General features: G+C 33.8%; 1 protein-coding gene across 2 annotated transcripts; it reads right to left on the bottom strand.

Moving 5' to 3' along the window:
- Positions 1 to 4,171: 4,171 nt before the first annotated feature.
- Positions 4,172 to 22,494, bottom strand: LOC129222638 (dynein axonemal light chain 4-like). 2 transcript variants are annotated; one of them, XM_054857167.1, is made up of 5 exons: positions 22,241 to 22,494; positions 19,751 to 19,838; positions 16,228 to 16,311; positions 5,841 to 6,006; positions 4,172 to 4,684 (listed from the first exon to the last, which is right to left on the bottom strand). In XM_054857167.1, the coding sequence occupies exons 2-4, from the start codon at positions 19,817 to 19,819 to the stop codon at positions 5,842 to 5,844; spliced, it is 318 nt and encodes a 105-aa protein (XP_054713142.1). In that variant the 5' UTR covers positions 19,820 to 19,838; positions 22,241 to 22,494; the 3' UTR covers positions 4,172 to 4,684; position 5,841. The 2 variants fall into 2 exon arrangements, with proteins under 2 accessions (XP_054713142.1, XP_054713141.1); XM_054857166.1 differs by lacking the exon at positions 4,172 to 4,684 and having other exon boundaries at positions 5,740 to 6,006.
- Between the last annotated feature and the right edge of the window lie 124 nt (positions 22,495 to 22,618).

Here is a 22,618-nt window from a genome sequence, read left to right as displayed (position 1 = left end):
TAAAAGGCAAGCTAAAATACTTGATATCAAATACCTAAAATGGTGAAAAAATTTGTTTTTGATTAATATGAGGAAAGAAAGTTTTGCTTAAGAAATTACTAATAACCAAGAAATAAAAGATTTTTACAGTACCTTTTTATGGAATCTATTTTTAACACTATATTCGATAAAGAGGTCATACGCTCAAAATTTCTTTTCTTCCACTCTGAAATGTTTAATGTTAAACTGAAACAAGCTTACGTTGCATTGGAAAGTAAACTTTTGATGCAAAAAAAGTACTAGTAAAAAATTTATTTTTTCAAAATAAGCATTTTGTGGTCAACGTAAAAAAAAATTTTTTTTTTCACTTTTTTTTTGCAAATTTTGTGGATGTATCGTTTATCCTTTCATTTTTGATCAACGTTATTGACAGTTGATTGATATATGAATGAGATGAAATATTTTATTTCCCTTTAGATTTTTAAATACTGAAAATAAACTTGGCTGTTTACATTTAATGATGCAGGAAGGAAATGTGTCCACTATATTTTTTCTTGAAAATTCAAAATCATATGTAGTAATGTTTTGTGTGACATAATAAAAATTACCATGCAAAAGTCATTTTCTTTTGAATATTTTACAAATTTACATTGTGTAACACACTGCAGTGTGTTTAATAAAAAAATTTTATATTTGGATACTTATATTTAACTTATTAAAAATGGCACTTAGGCTGTTTGTTTGTTTTGATTCCTTCAAATTTATACTAGATCAATCATGGCGTCTAAATTTAAATTTTTATTTCTAAGAAAGACAAGAGGCTGCTAAAGTTTGAACAAGGGCACTCTATGAATTCATGTTCGAGTCCTGGCCAGAACACATCTGCTGTTTAGAATAGCACAGGGGTGTCTGACCCCCGGCACCTCAGAGTCACTTCCTGATGGTCTCTAATCTGGCCAAGTCACTATAGGGGATCCTTGGGTGTGAGGTGAGGTGTGCGGCACCTCAAAGTAAAACATCCTTGCACTTCAGGGTGCCCCATACATATCACTATAGATGGTTTCACTGGTTGGATTGGACCCTGAACACAAATCTGTTTTTTCATCTAGACCAGAAGCCGAGCACCCCCTGATTCAACATCCCCGAAGGTATAGATTTGGAATAAGAACTTGAGGACTATAGGACTACAAACATATTTAACATGCTCCAGTTACCTTTAACAGACACGGAGCATCTTTGACCGGCTGGCATTATATCTAGAACTCTTCTTCAGTTATGTGTCCTATGCCTTGCAAGTCAGGATACCCAAAATGGATGGTCAGAGTAATGACAGCAGCATGTGAAGACTTGTTAAAACATTTTTTTAATTGAACAAAAATAGGAGGGTCAGTCAATAAGTTAGTTGCACTGCTCAGGAAAACAAAACAGGATATATATTTTTGCTGTAACTTGATAGGTATCAAGGGGGGCTTAGTTGGGTTGTAGCTTTAACCTCAACATCCGAGAGGTATTGTCGCTTTAAAAGTTCATCTTTCATGGGACCAAAATCATGAAAGTCACAAGGTGAAATGTCTGGGCTATAAGGAGAATGATCCCACGCATGAATTGTCAGTTGACGATCTTCTCTGAAGTTCAGCGTCGTCAATATCTGTATGTCCAGTCAGAAACATATTACTCCATTTCATGATAGTTTGACAGAACATTGCATTTTTACCATATACTTCATGCAACTGCCACCCATAAAGTTCAGTGATGTTACATCTTCTTGCCCACAAAAATGAATCACTGCATGCATTTCCAATTTGGACGCTACTTGTAGCTGTTGAGACATGTTTGTGAGTTTATCAGAAAAACTAAAATTGGGCTGAGTAAGCCACTACATCGTGTGATAAATGTACATGTCTGAACTGCTGACACACAGTGTCATCAAAATAGTCTTGGACAAAACATATTTACGAAGTAGTGCAACTATTTTTCCTACTAACCTATGTAATTGATAACCTTTTTTAAGCACTGATTCTGAAATCATATTGCTAGCATAAGTTCTTATTCTTCATGCTGATTGACTGTTTATTTTTTGGCAGACAATGGAAAAAAGTGCAGTCATTTGAATTTTATCTGTTGCAATTTGTTTTGGGGTTTTCTGCACCAGACAAATTCAATTTTATTTTGAAACTTATTGAAGACTGAATGTTCTCTTTCTTCTTATGGGTGTTTTTATTCAAGTAATGATTTCTGTCAAGAACAATTTGTGCAAACATAGTAGCCATAACAGTCGAGCATTAAAAAGAAAGATGCAGAATAGGTTTAGTGATGCACAAAACATACTTGTTAATTGTGTTGGGAATATGAAAAGTGGCATGCCTATGTTTTTGTTTCATACAGTGGCACTCTTTGCAAACAGGTTGGCCACAACTAGTACAGCACTTCTGATCAGGTCCATGTTGCTTGGATCAGTGGCGGATCCAACCTTTTGGAGGGGGAGGGGGGCGATCGCCCCCCCCCTCCAAAAGGTTTGTAAATTGGAAATATTCCAGGAAAAAACAACCAAACTCCCCCTCCCCCCCCCCATACACATCACAAAAAATCACCCACAACTGTATTTTTACGACTAAAATTCCAAAAATTTACCAGAGGAGACTCCTTCAACAGCCCTCTCCAATAGCATCGAAGATCGTCTAAACTTTGAATTTTTAGAGCTCTAATTTCGAAAATATTGGCGGAATCGGAAGCTTTTTCGAAAATGTCATTAATGAGGGCCTTCAATTATGTGTTTAGAACTTCAATTCGGAAAAAATTCTGGGGGAGAACCCTGATTCCGAGCCCTTCCCCTAACATCAATGAAGATCCACTAACATAACGTTTTTGAAGCTTCAATATTGAAAATTTGAGGTATAGCTCCCAACCCCATCCTTTTTAACAATACCAAAGATGGCCATTGGCCAACTATTGCATTTCAATGCTCCAATTTCTGATGGAAAGTTCCAAACCCCATTCCTTCCCCCTATGTCATAAATGACTACTTATGACATAGGGGCTTACTACTGCGTTTTCAGGACTTCAATTTCGAAAACTTTCTGGAGAGGAGCCCCCATGTCCTTCTTTCTTCATCTTTCAACATCATTCAAAGATCGTCTAGAACAGCGTTTTTGGATCTCCACATCAAAAAGTTTCTAAGGAAAGGTTCTGAACCCCATATCTTCTGCTACAACATCAAAGGTGACCTACAATACGTTCTTAGGACTTAAATTCTGAAAAATTTTCTGGGGGAAAGCCCCCCCCCCCCCAACACCCTGCATTTGAGCCTCACTAACAGGGTGGCAACAGATCAGGGAAAAGTCAGGGAACTTTATTAATCAGGGAATTTTGAAAAAATTACAAAAAATCAGGGAAAATTGATTTTATGAAGAAAAAAAAAATTTTTTTTTTGCTTCACAAAATTAAGTACTTTAATTCCCTACGAATTTTCCGCCAATTATCTGTTCAAAAAAAAATAAGCAAAATTAATGAGGTGCGGTTGTAAACTGCCGCATTTGTGCATCTTTTTTCCTCAACGTCAAAGTATTGAATCTTACTTATTGACCACAGGATGAACTTCCTAAGATTGCTTCTGTGTCTGTTAGGTTGTTTATTTTACCTAGCTTGTAATTTCCTTTTACGCTTTCATTGCTACGTAAAATAAACAACCATACAGGCAAGGAGGAAGCCTTCATTAATGCCTTAGCTCCTTGACTTTATTCCATTGTCCAGTGTCTTTCGTCCATAAGCTCATTACGTTTTGCATTGAGAAAGGCGTTCCCTGAAACGCCAAAACACGTGTCTGCTGAAATCGGCAATTTGTGCTTTTTTGACGTTGTTTTTTCTTACTTTAAATATCTTTATTTTTTATTGTTAAAATGCTGTATTCATTCATTAAAACCTATGTTCTTGATTAGAGAAAAGCTCCCTATTAATGGATGTCAAATGGTTTCATCTGTTTTGCATAAATATGTCAATTAATTATATAAGAATAACTACATTACTTCTATTCTTTCGCTATTACTTGTTATTATTGCAACAATTACTATACTGTTTGGAAACTTAGTTCAAAATAATTTCAATTACTTTTTAGTTCTATCATAAATACACATGTTTTTAAGAGTAATTTTAATAGTTTCTTAAAATTCTTATGCTAAATGGTTTCTGGAAGTAAAGTTTTTTTTTTTTTTAATTTTCTCTAATCTTTCCATGTAGAAAAATTTAATATACTGTTTCGTAGGGGTTTTTTTTCAAAAAAATTGACTTGATATGTTTACAATACTGCATTTTATACAAACATACAATGGATTTCAAGTAGAGCAAAGAAAGAAAACCATTATTATTGGTAATGTAAATCAGGGAAATGTGGTGAACTTAATCAGGGAAAGTCAGGGAACTTTTTTTCACAGTTCCTGTCGCCACCCTGACTAAAGATATCTAAAATTGCGTTTTTGAAGCTCTAATATCAAAAAACGACAGGGAGAATTCCTGAATCTCATCCTTTCCCTTCAAGAAACCAAAGATAACAAGCAATTGTTTTTTTCGAAAATACACCCTTAAATTTCAAAATTTTTCTGTACAGGGAACTCCAAGCCTCCCTTTTTCTTATTAAGCACCAAATAGTCGAAATCTTCTTCGAATGGGAAATCAATTCTGGAATTTTGGGCGGTCCCTTTATCTTGTTGTCCTATTGTTAGAGAGAGATTATTAAATTAATATCTTGATGCTGCAACATTTATTTTATAAGGAAAAAAGTACAATTGAGGACCTAAATGGCTACTGAAAATAGTTCATGAGTCCTCAAACCAATCAAAAGTTGATGGGTTTAATTTGAATAATGGATCCAGAATATTAGTAGAAACTCCTTTTTTTTTTTTTTCTTTTTTTCAACTTTTTATTCTTGGTACTCAAAACACTTAACTTTCATTTAAACTCTTTGAACAATTTTCATTATTGGAAAAAAAAACATCATGCTTCATTTCTTTAACTTAAATCTCAAATTTTAGTTTATTTTAAAAATAAATGTGGGGCTGGGATCATTTGTGCCCAGATCTTTTTTACCACTTTTTCGTAATGAGTTTTCTTCTGTATATGAAGGTTTTTAAGTGGTGATCAACCCTGCTTCACCCTTCATCCATCTTAATATTGATCTATCTAGTTAGAAAATATTTGCAAGGTTCAAACTGAAAATCTGTTGTGAGTGTTTTCGTTTCACTTTAAAAAACAATCACATTATTGATACAAAGAGTATGAAACATGCATTTTTGTTTATATTTTGAAAAATTGTATGGAGATTATTAGTTTAATACCAAGTCATAGGTATCTTGATAATTCATTAAGAACTTAATTAAACATTTTTTATACTCATAAACTATTTGAATATAAGAAACTTGTCTTGTATCTTTATCAAAAGCAATTGATGTATGCAATTAAATCAAGTATTGGTGGGGTTTTGTTTAAAAAATGCCCCCCCCCCCTCCCTCTTTTCATTTTAAAACTTTCTACAATTTTTTCACCCCTGCAATACTGATAATGGTGATAAAATTATACAAAATGTAAAAAAAATCCAAGTTTACACAAGTGAAATTGTTACTAGTAATTAAGTTTGAACACAAGATGCAATGGACCTACCTATATAAAGGTTTAGGGAGTGGGGGGGGAGGGGATCATTAAGGTGTTGTTCAATTTATTCTAAGCATAGAAAATGAATTAATAGTTTATAGAAAACAAGTAGAAGTCATAAAAGCTTAAAAAATGGTTTTTGTTTTATTTTATAAAGATCAATAACAAAATAAATCCTAATCTAAATACCAAAAGATTTTATATGTATAATAATGACTAACATTAGGAACATTTCCACACACATATAGCTTTGTTTCCAGCCAAAAACATGTACATTAGATGCTTTGCATCATGAGATACTTGTAATCCAAATGCTTCACCAACCACAACATGCCAAGGAGCTCCATATTTTTGATCCAAAGTTTCTTTTATCAATCTTGCAACTTTCTGCGAAAAGAATGATAGAATATACAATGCATTTGTTTTCTCTTTATCTTAAAAAAAAGTAATGTCAAAGAAAATTTTGAAATGAAGTCTGTGGTGGTCCTGCCTCCAGGAGACCCCATAGAACTTACGGCCTTTAAATTTTGTACAAAACTAGGGGGCTCTGCCCCCTGCTCGCTGGCACTCACCAACCCCCGAAGATTACTTCCCACTCTCATTTGATTGCAAAGATTTAAATTGTGAATTAGAAAGAAAGATTACAAACGCATTATGAGCTCCCTTTGGATCAAAAAGCACCCTTTTCTCGAGTTTCAAAATAACTTGCACCAATTTGCAGAGCTGTAAGGGCTAAGGGGCACCTGAGCATTGCAAAAGTGCAGTTTTGTACGTTTGAAACGTCGCTTTCATACTTGTGGTCTCTAGTAATATATTTTGCTCAGGGCTTGAATTATTGAGTTGAGCATAAGATTTTCCGTTAAAATCGAAACCCTCAATGTTTGTGAATAAGAAAGAAGAAACATGCAAATCGAAAAGACGTAACACTGGCAACGCCAAATAAAACATCAATAATTTTAATAGAGATGATATTATTCAAACTTTTTTTTTTTGACAGCTAGTAACTTATTTTCCTTTGGAGATAGAAACTTAGATTTTCGACCATAGCTCGAGTTAGATCTGGAGTAAAAAAAGCTGCTCTTTTCAGTGGTGTCAAAATGAAAACCGTAGGACAATCCCTTCGCTTTTTACTGATAGATTTAATGAAGACAGTAATGCCAAAATTTTAGCTAAGCCTAAAAAAGTTCAAGCTAAAAATGCAAATAACTCCCGCTGTATTTAAGTTAGAGCATTAAACAAATTGGGTAGAATGTGGAAAATTCTACCCTTTCCAACGATATATAATATTAATATGTGCAAGTAATTGTTCACCCCTTTAACAGGCAATTCACGCGAAATTTGAGCTTAAAAAGTTAATTACAAAAAAAAACTAATTCGAATTCTAAAAAATAAAACCCCAAGTGCACACTCTCGGGGCTCGAAGTAATTTTGTACAAAATTTCAAGGTTGTAGGTGCTATGGGGTCTCCTGGGCACAGACTTCCTTCCAGAGTTTCTTTGAAACCTTATTTTTATTTACTGTAAAGAGATTACTTTGAGTCCCGTTGGTTTGCACCTGGGATTTTGTTTTTTAAAATTCAAATTAGTTTTTTGTAATTAATTTTTTTTAACTCAAAATTCACATGAATTGCCTATTATTGCATATTAAAGGGGTAAAAAATTACTTGCACATATTAATATTATATATCGTTGGAAAGGGTAGAATTTTCTATGTTCTACGCAATTTGTTTCAAAGCTCTGACTTAAATATGGCAGGTGTCGTATATTTGTCATTATTTAGATACACACATTAAAAGAAATACGTTTTATTACGTGTTAACGTGGAACATGAAGAGATGCGTACGTACTACAATTTTCGTTACTCTAAAGCATAAAAACAGAAAACGAAACGAGTTGTCTCGTTTCCAGCCCCACCAGCAGTTATTCTTTCTTCGTTTCAAGGCCGAGATCAATCTTCACATCCTCCCCACCCTGGTCTATTTCCAGAGGGATGACCAGTTGTATTGGTCTTTTGATTTTTTGACGACCACTTCTTAAGACACATGATCGAATTTTTCCGTCTCGTCCCGGAATGAGTTCTTCCACTACTGCCTTCTTCCATAAATGTCGTGGTTGAACGTCTTCTTGTAAAAGAACCACGTCTCCAACTCGAATCAGCAGCTTCATTGTACAGTGCTTCACTTCATGAAAATTTCTTAAGTCTAAGAGATATTCTTTGCTCCATCTGTTCCAGAAATGATCCTGGATTTTCTGCTGTTGCTGCCATCTCTTCGTTAAATTGCTGTCAATCAGTTTGGGGGGAGATGGAACAGAAGTGATTTTATGTCCGATGAGAAAATGAGCGGGTGTCAGGGTTTCATCAAATTCCTCTTCGCTGTTCTCTTGTATAATCGGTCGGCTGTTGAGAGCGGCTTCTATACTTATTATTACTGTTCATAAGCTTTCTTCATCCAAACAAGTTCTTCCGAGTATTTTCCTCAAACATCGTTTCACAGATCCTACCATCCGCTCCCATCATCCTCCCCACCAAGCCGCTCGTGATACAATAAATTTCCAATTTATACCGTTGTGAGCGTAAAATTGTTGAACCTTGGAGGAGATGAGAACGTTCCAGAGATTGGTAAGCTCCTTGTTGGTAGCATGAAAGGTGGCTGCGTTATCAGAGTAAATTGCATGAGGAATCCCACGTCGGGAAATGAATCGTTGAAGTGCCATGAGAGATCGATCAGTCGAAAGATCTGAAACAGTTTCTAAGTGTAGTGCTCGGGTTGTGGCACAAGTGAAGAGTGCAATATAGGCCTTCCGTGTTGTTAAATGGTGACGAACATACAGAGGGCCAGCAAAATCAATTCCAGTGACAGAGAATGGTGAGGATGGACGAATCCTGTCTGCTGGCAAAGGTGCTTCAATTTGCAATGCACCAGATAATCTTGTAATCTTGCAAGGTAAGCAGTTTCGTAAAATCTTCTTGATGACCTGTTTACTACGTAATATCCAATATTTTTCACGAATTTCAGAAAGAACTATACGAACTCCAAGGTGGTGCAGACGAATATGTGTGTGCTGGATCAATAACGAGGTGAAGCGATGAGAACCATCAAGTAACAACGGATGTCATTGAGAGTCCGACAGTTGAGCAAATTGTAATCGTCCTCCAAGTCGTATAAGCCCATTTTCGAGGAATGGATTAAATTTGGCAATTTTTGAAGTGTCCAGTATAGACTCTCCGCGTTTTAATAGTTCAAGTTCTTGAGGGAAGGATTCCTGCTGTACTAAAAAATCCAATACTGTTGAGCTTTTTCCAATTCTTGAGCATTTAATTCATCTTTCTTTTTCATCGGTGATCTACAGTTTGTTATGAAGCGCATCATCCAAGCAGTTGTACGTAACAACTTAAAATACTTGCTAAAACGTGAAATATCAATTATAGGGTTAACAGTAGAGATGTGAAGTACTTCGAAAGTTTGTTTTCGTGCTTCAAGTTTATGAGAGGTGTCCGTTTCGTCAATGGAGCAATCATTCCGCCATGATTCTGGTGGACCTGCGAGCCAAGGTGGACCATTCCACCAAATGTGGGACGAATTCAACAGCGATGCCGTTACACCTCGTGACAAACAGTCTGCTGGATTTTCTTTTCCAGGGCAATGCCGCCATTGTGCAGGATTAGTGTGGCTTTGAATTTCAGTAACCCTATTGCAGACAAATGTTTTCCATTTGTTTGGGTCACTACGTATCCAACCCAAAGTTACGGTAGAATCAGTCCATAACACAGCTGACGATGAGCTCAAATTCGTTTCACGACAAAAATAAGTAAGTAATCTTGCACCTGTCAAAGCTGACAAAAGTTCTAGGCGAGGTAAGGTCACCTTTTTAATTGGAGCAAGTCGATTACAACTGCACACGATTTGAACTGTTTGAGCTGTGCATAAGTAAAGAACACTACCGTAGGCACGTTCGGAAGCATCACAGAAGACATGAATCGTATATTGACCATCCAAAGTGTATCCAGTCCATCGATGAACTTGAATAGGAGGAATAAGAGACAGTTCATTAAACCATTTGCGCCATTTAATAACTATATCGGGAGGCAATAGTTCATCCCACTGAATACCACGTAACCATGTATCTTGAAAAAGCAATTTACTGTGCAAAATAATTGGAGCAAGGATGCCCAGGGGGTCGTAACAACTTGCCGTTGAACGTAAAAGTAAACGTTTTGTGAGTGGTTTTTCAAACAAACTACGTCTCATGTTGGAAAAATCGTGTGAAAGTATATCAGCATGAGAGTTCCATGATACACCTAAAACTTGTGTATTGGTGTTGTACTGAATATCTGTATCCTTCCAAACACTGAGAAGTAGGGGTGAGTTAGTAGCCCATTTAACCATAGGTAATTTGATAAGAGATGTGAGAGCTTCAATTTGATGATATAATGCTACAATGTCCTCTTCATTTTGTGTACTGGAAAGAATGTTGTCCATGTAGAAAATTTTGTGTACTTCTGCTGCTGCAAGAGGGAATTCTGACTTATGAATCGTTGCTAGTTCTCGTAAAGTAGCAGAGAGCAAAAAAGGACGGCAACCGAGACCGAACGGAAGACGTTTGAAACGATAAGTTACTACTTCATCTTTTGAAAATTGTAGACCTTGAGGTGTAGTGACGGTTTGAAACCAAAAGAAACGAGTGGCATCTCTGTCACGTTCATCCAGGGAGAGCTGTAAAAATGCTTGTGTACCATCGCCGGTTAAAGCTTGTTCGTGTAGCCTAAAACGTAACAGAACAGACAAAATGTCTGGTAAAATTAGGTCCTATTTCCAACGCGTCATTTAATGAAGGTGAGTTGGGCATTCGTGAAGAAGCATCAAATACAACACGCCATTTTGTGGATTCTTGTTTAGTTTTTTTAACGGTATGGTGAGGTAAATAAAACTCTTTTTCGTTATTTACATATGAAGGGGCGATTTCAACTTGATCGTTCTCAATATAATTCTTCATGCAGTCTTCATAATTACATCTGAAAGATTGATTTGAGGCGAGACGTTTGGTCAATGCATGAAATCGATTTCCAGCAATGTCAATATTATTGCAAGTCAAGGCGACGTCCTTTTTCCACGGAAGTCTTACAATTCTGCGTCCATCTTCTATTCTATATGAATCATGAAATTCTTGTAATATTTTAGAGTCCAATGCATTCATGTCAGTGTGACGAATTTCTTCTTTAATACCAATTGTCTCTAAGTCCCAAAAACGGCGGATATCATTATCTAAACACGTTGATACATTTTCCACAGCAATATGATTAACTGAGGCATTATTTTTCAAAATAACATTGGAACGTGTGCCAGAGAGTACAAAACCAAAAATAGTTGGGATAAGAGCAAGAGATTCAGTTACTTTAATAGGCGATTCACCTTTCATTATATTCCAATAAAAATCTACACCAATAAGCAACTCTATTGGTAAGTCTAGTCCATCATCTGGAGGATCAGCAAGTTTAAGTTTTCTGTTTCGGGCAAAAAGAGCAATATCTGTAGGAGCAGGTGGATGTGGGGTGTATGAATTGAGGCTCTCAAACGCTGTAACAGAAAGAGTTTGTTTGTTCCAAAAACTTAACAGCTGGAATTTTACTTTTCGACGTTGTTCATTAGTTGTCTCAGTAGACTCAAAAGAATTCACTTTTAAAGAGCCTAGACTGATTACTTCAAGTTGTAAATCATCAATTAATTTTGAATGTACGAAGCTGGACTGACTGCCACCATCTAAAATACATTTCGTAAGCTTTGATATACCTGTGGGTGCGGTAATATAAATTCGAGCAGTTTGTAAATAAGTATAATTCGTTCTAACTACGTTTATTTTGTTAACATCACTTGGAGTGGCTGTGATGAACTGTCTATTCTGTGAAACTTTACAAATCAATACGTGATGTTTCCCTATACACTTCATGCAATGCACCTTTTCTCTTCGTGTACAATTTTTTAAAATATGTCCGCGGTTAGTGCAAAGAAAACAGCGTCCTGAATTCTTTAGCTTCTTAATACGTGTATCAATATCTGTCACAGTTATGCAATTTTGTGGCCAATGTCCAGAAGTATCACAAAAGGGACAAAAGGCCATTGGTTTCTTTGGTCGATTCATAGGTTTAATATTTACTTGAAACGAAGACATAGTAGGCACGATAGGAAACGACTCACCTTGTATCTTTTGTGCAGTTATTGCGCCCTCTACTTCTTCTGAAAGAAATTGTAATAATCTTGTAATATCCCCCTCGTTTAGATTTTCACGTTTTACGTAAATAATCCATTGTTTGCAAATTTCTGTTGGAAATGCTCGTAAAATTTTTGGGACTAAAACACGACCATAACTGTCTATATTTTCACCTAGTGCACGCAATGCCTGTAAACGTCTATTGCATTCAATATATAACACATTAAGCATGGGCGGATTTATGGGGGGGGGCAGAGGGGGGCAATGCCCCCTCAGTTTTGGGAGAACTTTATGTAGTAGTAACACATTTTCCAAAAAAAAAAACATTTTTTTTTCTTTTTTGATTAGTTTAGAAGAGCATGGGTGGATTTATTGGGGGGGGGGCATAAGGGCAATACCCCGCAGTTTAGAGAGGACTTTATATAGTAACAACACATCTTCCAAAATCTTAAAACAAAAAAAAGCATGACTTTTTTCTTTTTTGAATAGTTCAGTGAAAATAAAGAGAACAGCGAATGTCCTTTTCTGATGGGAGAAAAGAAAAGGGGGAAAAAAAACGAACATCAAATAGAAATAGTGCAGCTGTCACTGGGGTGCTGAAAATGTGTCTAAAGTCACTATTTTGGACTGAAAATCATTTGGGTAAGTGTATGAAAATATAGGCTAAACAAGCTCTACATTGTGCTGCAACACTCAATGATAATTGATGATTATTTTAACAAATTAGAACCTAAAAAAAAAGAGAGGATCCCCCCCCCCCATTCGGGATAAAAGAACGATCTACTCGTTATGATTTGTGTCCACATTTAAAGCATATTTGTGCAATGTGCATAATATTTATGTTCTTAGTAGATTAATTGGCTTTTTGAGAGATTCTAAAAAATAGTCCCCCCCCCCACTTTTTTTGAGAGAGAGAGAAATTAAATTCTAACACAAATTGAATAAATTTCAGTTATCTGAGAGTTCTGATTAATTGAATCTTTTTACTTAGAGGGAAATTACAATTTTACTTTATAAATACTGTTTAAAAAGTAAGGTAAGTCATAATCATCTAAGTCTAAGTGAGTCAGTCCTTATCATTATTGAAATCTAAATAATTGAGTCATCAAAAGTTTTGTAAAATTTGTAAAATTTTATAAAAATCTATAAAAACCCTAACAAAGATTGGTAAAATCGTAAAAATCCTTTAATTGTGAAAACTGAGGAATTTTTGTAAAAATTACAAGAAAATCAAGCAAAAATCTGCAGGTAAGAGTGAATTACAAACAGGGCTGAATTTGCCTAAAAGATAAACAAGCTATTGCTTAGGGCCCATTCTTTGAAGTGGGTCCCTAACTCCCAAAAAAAATTGCATGATTCGTTCCTTAAAAAATGAAAATTGGTTGAAAAAACTAATTTCATTTTCAAGTGCTTGAAAACTTTGAATATTTGGAAACTTGTGGCTACAAACCTTAAATTTTAAAATTTCTAACAAATGGTAGAGGGAGAGGAATGCCAAAATTTGTCAAATTCAGCTCCTTGCCACATCCTGCATTAAAAATGTAAAAATCATGGTTTTCGCGTTTGTAACATATTAATCGAAATAAATTTTTGTGACTCACATGTTTCATATCTTGCTATATATTCAATCCTTAATGCAGTATTTTGGAAATTCTTTAGCATTGATTGCTTTTATCTTACTTCTACTGCATATTGTTAATCTGTTTAGCCCGAAAAAAATATCATACACTACCTCTATTCCTTTTGGTTTTCTGCACTACTTATAATTAAAAAAAGGTTGTTGTAATAAGAAATCTATAGTTTATTTTTTCTTCCAAACTTAAAATGGCTGTTTCTTACAAAGTTTGAACAATACTGTACAACTGTATAATCTAGTTATCACTTTCTATGTCTGTCCCATTAAACTTTATAAGGCTTCAAAATGCAGAATTTTATATCCATTTTACAAAATTTCCTCCGGGGGAGAAACCCCGGGACCTCTAAAATTAGAAATATTCTATTTCTCACTTAAAAGGGAGTCCTGTGTCACTCTCTTGATATCAGCCCCCTCTTTTAAGGTCAATTCAAAAAGGACAACATGAAAACACACATTAATAAAAACAACACACAAAAAGTAAAGCATAGACAAAAACAGGGGGGTAAGGGGGGGGCTATAAAAATGTTGCTCAAAAAAAATTTCCTGCCCCCCTCCCCCCCAAGAACTTAGTCCTAAATCCGACTATGACATTAAGGTCCTCCGGAGAAGTAGTACTCACAGGCGTAAGGCTTTCTAAAAAATCCAGATGTGCTTGAATTATGCGATTTTTATCACCGTATTTTTCCATGAGAATTTTCTTCGTCGTATCGTACGTATCTGCAATCACACTAATGCCGTCTACTAGGCACTTTGGTTCATCTTGTAAATATCCGCAAAGAAAAACATGTTTATCAATTGTGGATAACTGAGAGTTCTTATCAATTGATGACTCGAATTGTTCCCAAAAATTTTGCCACTGCTCCACATCACCTCGAAAGGGTTCCAGTTTAATAGCAGGTAATTTTACTGTAAATGATTGTGTTATCGGGGAAGGTGTTGCAATGTCAGAAAATTGAGTTACATTCGACACAGAAGCCGGAGAATAATTTAATGGAATTTGACGTAATAATTTGTTTGCTTTAAATATAGCACGAGTAGCCTCTTCAACGTATTCTTCACACTTTATAACGTCGTCATCGTATTCAGTGTCAGTTAAATATTCGTGAATATTCAAGTCCAGTTCCTTAACATCTCGTAAACATTCCTCTAAAACTTCATGAATATAACTTAGCTCTTCCTCGTCACGGGAATCAGAATATTTATTTACTTCATTCACCAGCCGTGTGATATTGGCGCGGGTAGTTGTCCTTCGTCGTTTAAAAATAGCAACCTTTCCAACGGTCGAATCCGAAATCTTCCAATATTTGTCGTATTAGTTCTTTTTTCCTGATTCAAATGACTTTCGGCACCAATAAATGTCGTATATTTGTCATTATTTAGACACACACATTAAAAGAAATACGTTTTATTACGTGTTAACGTGGAACATGAAGAGATGCGTACGTACTACAATTTTCGTTACTCTAAAGCATAAAAACAGAAAACAAAACGAGTTGAGTTGTCTCGTTTCCAGCCCCACCAGTAGTTATTCTTTCTTCGTTTCAAGGTCGAGATCAATCTTCACAGCAGGAGTCATTTGCATTAATAGCTCGAACTTTCTTACACTTAGCTAAAATTTAGGCACTTCTTTCTTTATTAAATCTATCAGTAAAAAGTGATGGAATTGTCCTATAGTTTTCTTTTTGACACCACTGGAAAAAGCAGCTTTTTTTACTTCAGATCTAACTCGACAGATGGTCGAAAAACTTAACTTCTATCTCCAAAGAAAAAAGTTACAAGCAGTTTTGATGAAGTTCGAAAACTCTCATTTCCATTCAAATTATTGATGTTTTAGTTGGTGTTGCCATAGTCATGTCTTTTCGATTCATTTGTTTCTTCTTTATTATTCACAAATTTTAAGGGTTTCGATTTTACGGAAAATCTTAGGCTCAACTCAATTCAAGCCCCGAGCTAAAAAAAGTAAAATATATTACTAGAGACGACGAATATGGAAGCGACTTTTCAAACGTACACAACTGTAGTTTTGCAATGCTCAGGATCCTCTTAGCCCTTTATCGCTCTGCAAGTTGGTACAAATTATTTTGAAACCCAGGGAAGGGGTGCTTTTTGTTTCAAAGGTATGTGTATTTAATCTGTTTATTTCTAATTGATGGTTTAAATCTTTGTGAATCAAATAAGATTGCTAAGCAATCTTCGGAGGTTGGTGAGCGTTAGCAAGCAGGGGCAGAGCCCCCCTAGTATATATAACAAAAACTTTGCAATGCTTTAGTTTGCTAATTAATTACACAGTGTTGTGTGTGACAGAGAATTGGGGAATGGTTGTGGATCGAATTTGCATATAAATGAGTAATTTCTTGTTATGGATAAACAATATTTTTTAAACAATTGCTTATTTTTGACAAAAATAGAAATCCCCCCCCCCCTACTACTATCAGTTGATTGGCTATGAACATAACTTTTTGTTTTGTGAGGCAGAGAGCTGTTACTTTACATGCATAACTGAAACCCGTCTTGTAGCCAACAATAAACTTATTTTTTAACTGAAAATAAATAAAATCACATCAAATTTGGGATTGTAATTTTTATGCAACTGAGAACGTCTATAAATAATTTAAAACACATTTTAAGACTAGCTTCAAACGTAAATTCATATTATTTTTCATTAAGTTTGAAATTGAAATACACACATGTGTTTTCAAGTGCTACCATTAAACTGAAAATAAGAACAGAAAAATGTTTGTTCTGAGCAAATCAGAAGAGGTCTACCTCATGGTCAGTAGAATACTTCTCGTAAGATGTTATGCACAAATCCATTGTGTCAGATTTCATTTCTTCTGACATGTCTGATTCCTACAAAAGTAACACAAATACATATAAAATTATGACTATTACATAAAATCACTTTTCATACATACATAATTAATATTGTTGATTTGTCTTTAAAGCTGTTTTTATCTATTTATTTGTTTATTTTGTTCTAATTCATACGAGAATTGAATTTGAGGATCTATGGAGTTTAAAAACTCCATAAACTTAGTGTTGCTCAGGCTTTATCTATCTTTAACTCCACAGATTCTCATATTCTATTTTTGACTTTGAAACTACTGTTGATCAAAAACCTTTTGGGCAATTCTCGAAAAAATGTCCTGTGCGTAACGCTAAGTTTTTTATTTTTTCCAGCTAACCAAAGCCTTAAAAAATAATGCTGTTGGGGAATAATACATGCTTGAATATACTATCAAAGCATAACAGTTAATCCCATATTTAATTAATAGTTACTTGGATAAAATAAAAAACTTAAGTGTTACGCACGGGACATTTTTTCCGAGAATCGCCTTTTTGCTGTTTCTTTATCTCCTCATAGACTATACTCTCATCCACCTAATCAAAAATAGTCTGAGTTTACTACTTTTTTCTTTAGTGGGATTAAAACTTGTTCTTCACCAGAACTTCTTAATGCAGTACTAAACTATCTTAGAGCTGTTAGGATTGATAGAGACTGTCCACCTACTTTGATTGATTCCATTTGTAAAAAGTTTTCTGAAAAAAAAAACTCAATGTAATGTTCTTAAGAGAACTTTCACTAAGACTTTGGTCTTTTTGCCATACTTTCCTTCAATTTGTTTTCAGGTAACTAAGATTCTCAAGCGTTTAGAATTCCAGGTGATGTTTTCGCCAGTTAATAAACTTTCGTTCTCATCTCTTAAGGACCCTATCAATCCTCTTAATTGTTATGGAATTTGTAAAATTAATTGCAGCTGCAGCCTAGCCTATTGGACAGACCTACAGGCTAATATTTCTTTTAAAATTTATGTATAATTAACCTATATTATGTATAATTTACTTTCAAAATTTATGTTGGACAGACCTACCGTTCTTTGAAATTTTGCTTAAATGAGCATGAAAATTATGTGAAAAAGCAACAGTTGAACAGGTCTAGTATTGCTCAACATTGCTGGGAATCAAATCACTCCTTTGATTTTCATTCTTATATTATAAAGAAATGCCCAAATTCTACAGATCTTGATTTTTGGAAGTCTGTTTACATTCTGAAGAATCGTTATAATCTAGTAAATGATCTTAAAGCAATTCCATATCTTCCTACAATTTGGCTTCCCATTCTTATAATTAGCCTCCCCACCACCTTTTCTGTGAACTACTATAGTCATCCAATTGTTATTGTTCTGTCCTTCTTAATTATACGTCTGTCTTTATGTTACCAATTCTCATTTTATTTCACAAATATTTAGCAATTTGTTTTGTTGTCTCCCCAACATTTTCCAGGTTTTTCCTGTATTATTTTAGTTCTGCCTTTCCCTAAATGTTACAATTAAATCTTTACAATTTTTTTAATATTAATTTATAGTTAATTTATTCAAAAGCGGTTTCATTTTAACAGATAAATTTATTATCATGGGATTTTTGATGAAATTTATTGCTTAACGTTTTCCTGGAAGAGAATTATGAAATAAATTTGGGCTCGCAGTTCCATTTTGTCTTGTTTATTTTGTCAATTTCCTATTGTCTACTGTTCATTCTTGTTGTTTTTACAGGATGTCTTTTCATCCAAAAGCTCACTATTTGCATTGAAAAAGAGGTTCCTTAAGGGGTCACAGTACCTTTCAAGCAATTTCTTTTAATTTATATAAATTTTATATTTTTTTGAAACCATAACATGCATACTTATTTGGTAATCAATAATTTACTTCCAAAATTTAAAAATATTGCCTGCTTTTCTTGAAAAATCTAAAAATTGAGGAAAATTTTAACTTTTTAAGATCCCTAAGGCTTTTTTATTTTTGCACTAATTTAAAAAACGTTTTTTTCAAAACGATCACTATAATCATCTAAAAATCTGTGCATTCATTTGCTTATGAGTTCATTCGAAAATTTTCTGTGATTAATTATGTAAAAAATCAAAGTTTTTATTTTTTAATTTGGTTTTTAAAGGTTTAACATGCTCTAAACATTAGAGTAATTTATAAAATGCTTATCCAATGCACAGTTTTGTCAAATATGTTATCTCAATTGCAAAAAGTATTACTTTAAAGCTGTATATTTAATAGAAAAAAAATCCTTAGGGATTCTAATGACATGAAAAGACAAAAAAAAAAAAAAAAAATCATTGAGAAAAAGCAATTTGAAGTTTTTCTTTTGCATAAGAACACAAAGGGAGCATGGCCTAAAACCACTCATAACTTTTCAAATATTTGAACTAAAGCATTGAAACTTTTCTCCTGTGTTCAGAATAGTTTTCTGTTTTGAAATAAGCAATAAAAATTTTTTATGATCGTTTCATCATTTTTGAGGTACTGTAACCCCTTAAAACCTCAAAACAAATGTGTCCAGTAATCAACTAATTTTTGTGCATCAAAACGTTGTTGATTACCTGCAAAAAAGGTACAGTAAAATCCCTCTAATGCGGACACTAACGGGACAAATTTTTTTGTCCGCAATAGAGAGGTGTCCGCTGGACAGGGGTTTATTATGTTATTTGCATTGAAACTGGGGAATTAAAAATTGTCCGCATAAGAGGGGTGTCCGTTAGGAGGGGTTTTACTGTATTTATTTCTTGCAATAAAGTAAGCCATCTGAGAGCAATGACGGATATCAGAAGAAAAACAGCAACTTGTGGAGCACATAAGGAATTTTAACAGTTTAATATACAACCAAGGAATTTGTTTCAGAATTTGATAATCAAACAGCTTAACTTTCATACATCTATTACACCCTATATATGATGGATATCAGAAGAAAAACAGCAACTTGTGGAGCACATAAGGAATTTCAACAGTTTAATATACAACCAAGGAATTTGTTTCAGAATTTGATAATCAAACAGCTTAACTTTCATACATCTATTGCACCCTATATATGATGGATATCAGAAGAAAAACAGCAACTTGTGGAGCACATAAGGAATTTTAACAGTTTAATATACAACCAAGGAATTTGTTTCAGAATTTGATAATCAAACAGCTTAACTTTCATACATCTATTACACCCTATATAAATCTGGAAGAATTCTTACATGGATAACTCTTCTGGAATTTTGAATAGAGGCACCTGACGCTGCACTCAGAATGGCTGTTCAAGCTAAACATTTTGATCTCATATAAAGGCAGTGTATCAAGATTATAGAAACAATTAAATTGGTTTAAAAAATAAAAAAAAACTTCTCAACTAACACAAGACAACATTAAAACATCCCATACTTGTTCCTTTTTTGTATAAGCATGAAATAGACTTATATAAAATATACTCACATAACAATAGAAGCATCTCTTACCTTTAACAATGGATAATTATAAATGTTTTTCTTATTGTTAACATCTTTCTCTTTAACTAGTTCATTCATTTCCAAGCAATATTTTTACCTATGAAAAACCAAGAAATGAATGATGTAAATAAACATTTACCCAAATTTATAATTAACATGAGCGGCATTAAAAAAAAAAATGTCAGACTCTATTTTATATAATTAAGTGGCACATTAAAAATTCCTTAAGTTATATATTTGGAGTGATGGGTACTCTGGGCTAAGTTAAATTCCAAGTGCGATTTTGCATCATAAAGCCCGAGCACCATCATCTGGTAGGAAACTAGACATGAAAATTCTCAACAGTAAATGGTGCTACATATAAGTGTAATGCTAATCTCAGAGGAATGCATTTGATCTAGGAATGACAAGGAGCAAATATATAGCTTAATTAGAAATAAACATATCTAAATGGGATCATATGATGAACAGAATGATTTAAGACAAAGTAGACAAAAGGCTTTTAAATCAAATTATTTTACTGTAACTGTAAATTCATCTTCACATACAGAAATAACCTCGTGATTACTAAGAGAGAAGAAATCAAAATATTTACTTTGTAAAAAAAAATAAAGATCCTTTTCAATTCAGAAAAAGTTTGGTACTTCTGACATTAAGCAGCAGTCACCAAAGAAAGCTTAGTAAAACTTGACCATGGAGAGATGGCAGATGACCTTGAAGCAAAAACATCGTTTGTATGTTTGTATCATTTGTAATAAATAAAATTAGTCAGGAAGCACAGAGTAGTGAGAGTAGTTCTTGCTGATCTTATCTACTGCAAAATAATAACAAATAACCTATACAAATCATACAAATGATGTTCCCGTTTGAAGGACATCCGCCATCTCTCTGCGGTCAAGCTTTACAGTCTGGTATTACTTTACTAATAATGATTTTATCATTTATTTACAAAGAAAGCAGTAATAAAAATGCTTGTTTCATTATTCATACTTGAATACATGAAAATTTAATTTTCCCAAACAACAATTGCAATAAACATGTTTTAATGAATCAAAGTAACAAAAACATAACATTATGAGTGTGAACAGAGTAACTTATATAACAGGGGTGCTCACCCAGAAGGGTTACAGTGCAGACTGTGGGGTTGAAATTTCTAGTGGTATTTTTGGGGTTTGCTTTTTCTATTTTTTTGGGGGGAGGAGGGGGGGGGGGGTCTTGTTTTTGGCATGGATAGGCACCTCTGCATTATACAACATAGTGGAGTCAAAAATGGTGATTTTTGTTCCCTCACTTATAACAATATCACTTGTAAAAATTTCATTTGAAAAATAAAATTTTCACTATCGAAAATTTTTACAAACTCAGTATTGTACCTGCAGCTTTTTTTCAATTTTATCATCTTTTTGTAGTTATTGAGAACATCATACTTCCAATATGCTTATGTGAGTTTACATAAAGACATAAAGAAGTTCACAAAAGACTGGTTATGGATCTGCACACATGTAAATGTATCTATAATTCTTTATCAGAAGGTTTACTCCCCCCCCCCTTCATCTTCTGGATTTCGCTCAAGATATTGAACATATCAATTCTATATCAGTCATCATGAAGGTCATTGACATCTTTACTTTGTTAAACTTATGTTAACCAGAAAATACATAATAAGGTTTATTTCTTGTTATCGCAATTCACCACGAACTGTGAAGCTAAGCTCTCTAACACATACGAACAATATTAAATGATGAATAATAGCAATTAGTGAAAAATCAATCGTCATTGGCGAGTAGGATCATGGAATTCCGCAACCCTGAGAATGGCCTTAGTCATCACTATCAAACCTGATTGTAATATAATTTTAGGAAATGAAGCCTAAAATAATAAGTTATACAATAAGCGTTCACTTTTGCTGATTAAAAAACACCATGCATGCAATATGTAAAAATTAAAAAAGTTGCATTATCATTAAATTAACACTATGAATTAAAAGATTGGTTTTCATATTCCACTATCATGACACATTAACTATGCTGTTTTATTGGAAGGGCCTACTCATTCTCCATTTAAATTGAAAATTTGAAAGAACAATTCTTCGGAAGATTTTCTGTGAATTCAATATAGCTAATCTTAAATTTTGGTATGTAACGCTTTTTTTTTTTTTTTTTTTCTTCTTCATATATGTAAAACATGTGGAGAGTCAAGTATATTATTCAGTCAGTAAATTTTCAAATCGAATCAAAAGCACGTGATTGTCTCCCAACTAGCTGTAATTCAGTGTCTAGGGATGGTATACTCGATACTCAACCTACCTAAAATTTATTTAAAGTTTTTGTAATAAATCTATTGGACAAAAAACGTATACTCATTCAGAAACTAGAAATTTAGATTAATCTAAACACAACTTTATAAAAATTAGTCACTCTCTTCGTTAGATGTCTCAAAATCAAGGTATTTGTGATTTCCCTTCTAATTTTAATTTGCTTCGAAGAGAAATACACTTACATTTAGAGAAAATATCCAAAACTTATCAATTTAAAAAATATAACGAGGTTAAAGCAAGAAGTCCTGCTCTTTCAGTACATATCGTTAGGCATTTAAAACGTTAATTTGGGACTCATAAATTTGTTTCAACTTTTAAAAGATGAAAAACATTTTCTTTCACTAAACTTAATGTGAGATTTCAATTCACATTCTATAGTTATCTAATTGTTACTAAACGGAATGAAGTATCACGTTCAGTTCTGTTCAAGCAAGCAGCGTTCTATTTTGTTTGTAAACAAACCTTTATCGATGACAAAACGATTATTTGCAAATAAATAAAATTTTGATGTGAAATAAATTTCAAAAATTTGTTCACTTAGCATATAAATGCCTATGTTT

Source organism: Uloborus diversus, chromosome 5 (assembly GCF_026930045.1).
Source record: "Uloborus diversus isolate 005 chromosome 5, Udiv.v.3.1, whole genome shotgun sequence".
Lineage (NCBI taxonomy): Eukaryota > Metazoa > Arthropoda > Arachnida > Araneae > Uloboridae > Uloborus > Uloborus diversus.
Note: the sequence above shows the minus strand (reverse complement) of the source record. Positions and strands in the feature narration are given on the sequence as shown.

Bases quoted from the DNA above. Each gene is read 5' to 3' on its own strand.
- LOC129222638 (XM_054857167.1), bottom strand. From the start codon at position 19,819: ATGAATGAACTAGTTAAAGAGAAAGATGTTAACAATAAGAAAAACATT. The intron at 16,312-19,750 runs GTAAGAGATGCT...TTACTTTTGTAG, and splicing joins ATAATTATCCATTGTTAAAG to GAATCAGACATGTCAGAAGA. The intron at 6,007-16,227 runs GTAGACCTCTTC...TTCTTTTCGCAG, and splicing joins AGTATTCTACTGACCATGAG to AAAGTTGCAAGATTGATAAA.